The sequence below is a fragment of the Gekko japonicus genome, unplaced genomic scaffold (assembly GCF_001447785.1).
Source record: "Gekko japonicus isolate JY-2015 unplaced genomic scaffold, Gekko_japonicus_V1.1 scaffold1154, whole genome shotgun sequence".
NCBI lineage: Eukaryota > Metazoa > Chordata > Lepidosauria > Squamata > Gekkonidae > Gekko > Gekko japonicus.
The window spans coordinates 30,445-39,195 of record NW_015163636.1 but is presented as its reverse complement, the minus strand read 5'-3'; the positions used below and the strand labels follow the sequence as shown (position 1 = coordinate 39,195).

At 43.8% G+C, this 8,751-nt stretch overlaps 1 protein-coding gene across 1 annotated transcript in view; it reads right to left on the bottom strand.

Moving 5' to 3' along the window:
* ENTPD4 (ectonucleoside triphosphate diphosphohydrolase 4) overlaps window positions 1-8,751 on the bottom strand; it is a 28,943-nt gene that overhangs the window by 11,482 nt on the left and 8,710 nt on the right. The window contains exons 4-7 of the mRNA XM_015407566.1: window positions 8,046-8,237; window positions 5,990-6,195; window positions 4,264-4,414; window positions 3,288-3,391 (exon numbers count right to left, since the gene is read on the bottom strand). Of these exons, the coding sequence (XP_015263052.1) occupies window positions 3,288-3,391; window positions 4,264-4,414; window positions 5,990-6,195; window positions 8,046-8,237 (653 nt within the window). The remainder of the gene's footprint in view (window positions 1-3,287; window positions 3,392-4,263; window positions 4,415-5,989; window positions 6,196-8,045; window positions 8,238-8,751) is intronic.

Sequence of the window (8,751 nt, the reverse complement as noted above, 5' to 3'; positions counted from 1 at the left end):
TGTGGGGGGGGGGGGGGGGGGACTGAAGCACTTTTGGTGCCCTGGGGTCCCAAATTCCGCCACCAGGGTGTGCTCTTGCAGGATGAGAGCCAGTTTGGTATAGTGGTTAAGTGTGCGGAATCTAATCTGGGAGAACCGGGTTTGATTCCCCACTCCTCCACTTGCACCTGCTGATGTGACCTTGGGTCAGTCACAAGCTCTGGCACAGCTGTCCTTGAAAAAGGGCAGTTTGTGTCAGAGTTCTCTCAGCCCCACCCACCTCACAGGGTGTCTGTTGTGGGGAGGGGAAGGGAAAGGAGTTTGTAAGCCGCTCTGAGACTCCAAGTGAAGGGCGGGGTATGAATCCAATCTCCTCTTCTTCTTCTTCTATTTGCCAGACCCAGCTGAAGGTTGTAAGAGCAGAACAGAACTCTGCCTGTCAAGAGAGGAAAGGTTCTGAAAGTGCTGGAAGGCATCCAGTAGAGAGGAGTGAAGGCCATAAGAGCAGACAGAAGGATGTAAGGCACAAAGGTAGAGAAACCTGGGCTGCATCCACACATCACTGGATACTGCACTATTGTTGCGCTATAGCAGGGCCTGTGACTGTAACCTATGGTTCTAGGGCCAACTGTGGTCTGGTATGGAACCAAATATGAGAGCCAGTTTGGTGTCGTGGTTAAGCGCGCGGACTCTAATCTGGGAGAACCGGGTTTGATTCCCCACTCCTCCACTTGCACCTGGCTGGATGACCTTGGGTCAGTCACAAGCGCTGGCACAGCTGTCCTTGAAAAAGAGCAGTTTGTGTCAGAGCTCTCTCAGCCCCACCCACCTCACAGGGTGTCTGTTGTGGGGAGGGGAAGGGAAAGGAGTTTGTAAGCCGCTCTGAGACTCCAAGTGAAGGGCGGGGTATAAGTCCAATCTCTTCTCTTCTTCTTCATTAAAAAAGGAATTGAAATCTTTAGGTTATATTGGAGGGCTGCTAGAATAACCAGTATGTAAAGGAAATGCCAGGCAAAGTTTTTTTCAGCACCTGAGTAGCCCAGTTTAGCTTGAGGTGGTCAGAGCTGGGAAGCCAAGCAGGGTCAGCCATGGTTAGTACTTGGATGGGAGGACCAAGGATGACGGAAGTTGCTGTGCAGAGGAAGGCAATGGCAGACCACCTATACTCATCTCTTGCCTTGAACCCCACGTGGATGGGGTCACCATGAGTCAGCACATTATTCATAGATATGGAAGTTTACAGAAAAGATATGGAAGTTTGCCAAAAGGGAAATGATGGAGATGAACATTTTGAGGAATCCAAGTTCGAACCATGCACAGATTTATGCTAGGGCACTGAAAAGTATTACCACAGGGTGCTCTTCTGTATACTTTTTATTGTGAGAGTCATACACACCACTTCCTAATAAAGGGCTCCTCAATCAGTGCTGGGGCAGCAGAAAATTTATGGATTATTGATCCACATGTCATTTATCAGTACTGTTAAGGAGTATATTTTCAGTTATGCAAATATGCTTTCTTATACTGACAATTTATTAATCTCTTGCTCAAAGTTTCAATGCCTTTTGGCTCTTTAGTTATAAATGGCTGCTGACACTGCATGACAGGGTGGACTGTGTGGACAAGGCAATCCATCTGTGGGTGGTTGCTATAGTGCCACAAGGGCACAATATCCAATGATGTATGCATGCAGCCCTGGTAAAGGAAGGATGAGGACAAAAATAAGGAAATCTGATAGTGTGTGTAGAGGGGAACAGTGGACAGATAAGCAGCAGGACAAAACTTAAGGGACTCAGAATCAAAGGGTACTGTAGCAAAGAGTGGGGATGACTTGCAAGGAATGTGTTTCATATCACACAACGATATCTCGGAATGGTTTTAGTGGACTTCGTAAGAGGCTATTGCAAGTACTTTTGTAATCTGTATTACTCAGATGAATTACTGATTTGGCAGGGAATACTTTTACTTTACAAACTGGTCCCTTGTTTAACCCTCCCCCCATCCCAATCCTTCCCGCCTGCCTCATCCTAATCATATTTAAAAGATTTTACTGCACTATGTATGGCTTAAAACGTCAAAAAAACCCAAAATAAAAATGCATTATGCATCTACACAAATAGTTGTATTCTGTTCCACCTGTTCTCAAACAAGGCAAACCCCCTCACACCCTCAATTCATTCTCTTCCATAACTAACGGATGTAACCTTCCAAAAATCTAATGTCCACCATCTTTGTCTATCTTAACACTAGCACCTTTCCAACTTTTCTTATAACAAAGTTAATTCTGCAGAGGTGCACCTATGCCTAGAAACAAAAACATTATTTAAAAAAGAGAATTCCAAGCAACCCACACACACACCCTCACCACCCTTCAGTGACAATTTCCAACAGACACAGGGGCTCTCTCATGTTCTTTACAGGGCCATTAAGACTCCAGTATCAAATCTAGTATCAGCCACAGCTACAAAACAGCAGGGTCTCAATGTAAGCTGTAGGCAGGGGTCATTTCCCGCCAGAGCGTGGTGAAGAGGTGCTCCGGCAGAAAGGAGCCTGCCCCCCTGCCGCCATTCCTGGCCTGCCTGTGTAGGCGAACAGGCCAGGGAAGCCCTGCAGAGCCCAATGCCGCCTGGGGGGATTTAAATGCCTTTCTTTCCCTTCCCCAGATGGCATACTACACATGCCTGGGTTCCCTACCCTCTCCTTCTCCAGTCAGCCCACGGGAAGGGGAGGTGGGCAGACATGCCCCCCTTTCCCCTGAGCCTCTCCGCTTTTGCGGAGAGACTCGGGGGAAGGGGGGGATTTAAATGCCTGGGTTCCCTGCCCGATGTTCTCTAGGTGCCCTGCAGCTACGGACTGGCTGGAGAAGGGAAGGCGGGCTGGCTGGAGAAGGGAAGGGGAGGTGGGCAGACATGCCCCCCTTTCCCCTGAGCCTCTCCGCTTTTGCAAAGAAACTCAGGGAAGGGGGCGGGGATTTAAATGCCTTTCTTTCCTTTCCCCAGATGGGGAAGGGAGAGAAAGGCATTCTAAACATGCCTGCCCCTTGTCAGGGGGTGTGGCACACACAAATGAGTTATGCAAATGACCTCCTGCACCTCTTTTTCTACGAAATGACCCCTGGCTGTAGGTATCCCGAATAGGGATGCATCTGTTCCATTCTCCTCATCCTGAGCTGTGCCTCTCAGCATTTCCCAGAGTCCTTTCTTTCACAAACAGCTGGTTGCTTGGCTTCCACTGAAGGGACAGTGACCTGAACAAGAATCCATAATTTCAGTGCTGGAATATCCAAAATATCGTTTAAAAACCCTTACCTTCCTGTTTTCCTGAAATAACCTCAGCATGCGAATCAGAAAACAAAAAATCAAAATGCACTGGGATATCAGTAAGCAGGTCTTCCAATATTGCCTTTTGCTGGCTGCAAGATTCCAAAAAGTTTGAAAGTAAAGACATTTGCCATACTTCCATCCTCTAAATTAAACCTCTGCCCAAAGAAAAAGTGTACTGTATTAATCCAGCATGAGGGTTCAACAAACTCCAAAGTAAATTATAGAATTAAAAAAAAAGCTTGGAGGATACACTGAGCATGCCCCCAACTACCAACAAAAGTTAACCCCCTTTATTATTTCTTTTTGGCAGTAAAGGAACAGCAAGGATGTTAGATACATTTTTTCTTAAAATTGTACGGTTTTCACCTTACATGCTAATTTGTCTCCCTTTTAGTGTAATTGTGGGGGTACATGATCCCAATATAATCTAATTACACAATTCAATTTACAAAAAGTTACAAGGAAGGGGCATGAAACATCACAGGGCAACTGACCTTGAGGAATAAGCAATGTGGGGCTGTATAAGAATGAAATCAAATACTCCCCTCCGTTACTTCTCCCAGCCAACTGGATTCCAGTCTTGGGTCAAGGCAGGGGTCCCCAACCTTTTTGAGCCTGCAGGCACCATTGGAATTCTGACACAATGTAGTGGATGCAGCCACAAATGGCGCTGCAGGAGATGGAGCTGACCACAAAATACCTGCCACAGTTTACCTTCAGCCACACAGTGAAGATCCTTCTGCTGCGGTGGCAGCTGCTGCCAAAGCAACAATTTTTTTTTAAATCTGCAAAGCCAGCCAAATTTGAATGTCACAACAGGCAGGGAAGCATCTGGCATCACACACCTTCCAAAAGCACTTGGCGGGCTCCAGAAAGGTGCTGGCGGGTGTCATGGTGCCCACTAGCATCACACTGGGGACCCCCTGGGTTAAGGGTTTAATAGAAACAGCCATGCAGTCACCTCTCTGGCAGGATCCTCATCCCCGCTGTGCAGAGAATGTAGAGAGGCGTTTCTTTGTGTTTTGCACGGGGTACATGTTCTGCAGCAAAGCTCAGAAGTGGAAAAATGTAGTCGCTAACTTTTTCAGGAGAGGTAGCAAATTCTGAAATGCCTGGAGAACAACAGAGGTTTTTTTTTAATGTTGTAGAGCAAATCACAACACAAAAAGATACTGACAAAAAAAGTTTGCTTCAAAGAGATGAAAACTACATTAAATGATAATTTTATCAAGGACTTCCTGCATAACATTCAGCATGATATAACCCAATAAAGGGGGGGAAATTAGCACATGGAACAAAATCCACTATCTCAAATGGCATGAGTTTACTGCCAGAGTAAGCAATTTCATGGTTTTAAAAAAAGTCCTTAAAAGAAAAATGCCATGCCCAAATGAAAAGTATGACTTGGATCATGTTTATAATCATTCAAAACTTTATACATATTGTGCACAGAGAGGACAAAGAAAACCTTTCCTCCATCAGCCATAATATCCAAATCCAAGGCATCCTAAGAAGCTGACAAATTTAGGACAAACAGAAGTACTTCTTCACACCGCACATAGGCAACTGATGGAACTTACTGTCACATGGTTCAATGACAGCAGCTAGGTTAGCTTTAAAAGAGACCTAGATAAATTCACGGGAGATAGCCACTTCTGGACCTATGATGGCTAAATGCATCCTCCATATTCAAAGGTGGTGTGCCTCTGAGTGCCAGTCACTGGAGGAAAACAGTAGGGTACATAAGAACGTAAGAGAAGCCAATGTTGGATCAGGCCAATGGCCCATCCAGTCCAACACTCTGTCACACAGTGGCCAAAAATACCAGGTGCCATCAGGAGATCCAGCAGTGGGGCCAGGACACTAGAAGCCCTCCCACTGTTGCCTCCCCCCCCCAAGCACCAAGAATATAGAGCATCACTTGCTCCATACTGAGAGTTCCTATCTATACCTTGCGGCTAATAGCCACTGATGGACCTCTGCAGGGTAACTGCCTTCATGCCCCACTTGTGAACTTCCCCAGAGGCACCTGTTCTGTTTCTTTGGAAAATAGGATATGGAATTATGTGGACATTTAATCTGATCCACCTGGGCTCACCATGTTTATTTTCAGATTTTAGAGACCAACGCACAAGCAATTCAATACGAACACAATAATGACAAATTAACACTAGGGGAGGTGCCAGCCAAATGGGTCCCTGCCCTCAGCAGTTTAAGTCTGCGTCACAGACAAATGAACATGACATTGTGAGCTAAGATCAGCAACTTTCCATTCTTAAGCTAGTATCGCAAGCAGAGCTGCTCCCAAGAATGAGTTGGCAGAGGTTATATTTACATTAATTATGGTAATTTCAAATATAAAGCTCTTCACAAAAACAGCAGTCATCACATTAACAACTCCTAATGCTCCTACAAAGATCTGTTTTGTTAGCAATGCTTGATTAGATGCCCAACATCCCTTAGAGCATTTAATTATGACTGTAATTCTAAACACATTTATTTGGGAGCAAGTCCAATGAAAAACAGCAGGACTTAATTCTGAGTAAGCATGGATAACGTCAAGCTGCATGGATCATCCCAATTACAAAGGGATGCTACAAAATGTGTGTGTGGGGGAGCATTTGTGAGAACTGCCACCAATAAAGTAGTCTGCCAGCTAGTCAGAAAAACATGGATGCTCCCCATACCTGGTTTAATTTTCATAACAACTGGTTTTCTGTTTTTGTCCCTCATTTGTTTGATGTCCAACAAATCATGTGGATTGCCATTATGTCTTGGCCAACAGTACACAAAGATCCTAGATCCGCTGCTGCCACAGTCCACCATGATGCCATAGTTCAGGTTGGGGTTGTTGGTATCCGTGGCTTCTGTATCAGTTACTCTAGCAAGGTACCTGCAAGAAAAAGGGGCAGTGTTGCTTCACAGTGCGTCTCACTCACTCCCAAGTAAAAAAATAAAGAGGATTAAACTGCAAATCTCTGTAGCGTTACACGGGTGTATGAGAACAGCAAGAGTTCTGTAGCACCTTAAAGACTAACAAATTTGTGGCAGGGTGCAAATGTTGTTAATCTTTTTTTTTTGGCCCCCCAAAGGGGATTTTTTTAATTACATTTTTATAAACACTACATACTATAACAGAAATAGGGTAGGGGACCACACTAGGGACAAAGTAAAGATACCCACTAATACCTAAAAACCCAAGAGAGGAGATCTTCTAATCAGCTTACACAAAACATCAAGTCTTCATCCCGCTAGCCCCTTTACAAACTGAGTCAAGTATATATCATTAACTTTTTAAATTCTTCAATTCAACTATTGTTAAGAAATACCCCCAAGCATCAAATTTTAAACTTTTTTCAAAGGCACAACTCAGAGTCCTTCAGCCTTCACTTCTCCTTGCCCCGTCTCTTCCGCAACTTATAAGGACTTTTAGGAGCTGCTGCACCTTTCTCAGAAAGAGAGTCCTTCCCGGAAGAATCCGAGTCCAGCTCGCCATTGGCCTTACTGTCCTCTTCTTCTTTTTCTTCCTCCTCTGGCCCTCCCATCTGGACTCTTAGAAATTCCCGAGCTTTCAGAACAGAGTCAATCTTTTCTTTTTTATCCTTGATTTTGAAGGTGATGCCTTCTGGAGTTAGCCATCTATATCCAATTGAATTTGTCTGAAGAAAGAGAATAAGCTCTTTATACTTCTTTCTCCTTTGCCTTATTTCAAATGGAATGTCTTTGAGAACTCTGATGGCATTCTCCCCCACTTTCAGGGGTACTCCAGATACAGTTTTGAGGATTGCATCCCTCACATGCCTCTTCGAGAATCTAACAACAATTTCAGCAGGCAGATTATTTTTCTTTATATATCCTGAATATGACCTATAGGTTACATCCATCTCGCTTATCAGCTGTTCCACCTTTATCTCTGTCACTGGGGCCAATATTTCAGTCATTAGTTCCTTTAGATTCTCATCCGTAGACTCTAGCATGCCCTGGAAGCGAAGAATCATATTCGCCTTTTCCATTTGTAGTTACAGCAATTGCTCTTCTGTGGAGACTTGCTTATTTTCCAGTTGTTTCACCTTTTGTGCAGTGGCATCCACTTCTTTCACCTTCTCTGCTGTTTGGTTCATCATTTTCAGAGTCTCGATTATCAAATGTTGTTAATCTTTAAGGTGCTATTGGACTCATGCTCTTTTCTACTGCTACAGACAGACTAACTTGGGTATCCATCTCGATCTGTCTCCATGGATGTATTTTTAAAGCATGCATTTAACTGCCTTCATATGCTGTGATTCAGGGACAGAGCATATGCTTTGCATTCAGATGGTCTCATGTTCAACACTATTTAAAGAGAGTTGTACGGCGGTTTCATATGTGGGTAGGATAAAGGAATAGGAAACAAAGAGGCTACAAACCGGACTGGGTTTAAATTTAATCTGCTAATTGTATTGTTGGAATGTAACCTCAATATTGCTTTTCACATGTTTAAATTATGAAAAGGAGTATAATGTACAAGGATATATATTAAAAAACACTCAGCATCTCCAGTTAAAAGATTCACAAGTAGCAGGTGTCAGGAAAGACCCTTTTTTTGCCACGGATATGGAGAGCTGCTGCCAATCACTGCACAGAGTGCTGAGCTAGACGGACCGATGCGCTATCCCAGAATGAGGCAGCTCCAGATATATTGCTTTCAGCTGTGCATATAAACCTTTGCATCACGTATTTTGCCTTAATGGCTATTGCTCTTACCTGTGCAGCTTTCTGTCCCTGTAGCCGTATTTATTCCTGATTATAACGACTGAGTAGTACAGTAAGAAAAACGCAGTAACAAGCAGACTGATGACAATAATCTGTCGCAATGTGGTGTTCAACATCCGAGGACAGCCTACTGGAGAAATGCTGAAGTGCCAGGAAGCAGGAAACAGACAGGAGATGCTGACCCTGAAATTCATAAGAACAACCCCATCCCTCCTTAGAACAGATAACTGGCATGCCAAAAGACCCAACTGCTGCCCCAAAAGCATTTTAAAACAGTCAATACTTCACTGTCAATTTTTATGTATGATAAATGATAGGAAATGTTTACACAGTTCAAAGTTAGAAAAGAACTCCAACAGTAAAACTGGTAGCCTGCATTCCTAAATGTTAAAATCCTCATGTACACTAAGGTAACAATCCCAGGCACACGAGTCTCAATCAATGGGACCTTCATATGTTACACTGGAAAAAAGACTATAGCCTAATCTTGCACAGGCTCCATTTCACATTGTGTTTTTTAAAAAACCCTGTTATTGTGAACACAAGCGTCTGATTTAGGAAGTCACTGAGGTTAAATGAGACTGTCCACTTGAGAAATAACAGTCAACCCCTTGTTGGTAATGTGGAAACCTTTGTTTTTGTTTTTTGGCAGCAAAAGCTAAACATAAATTTGAATGCTTTTCATTGTTGCACCTTA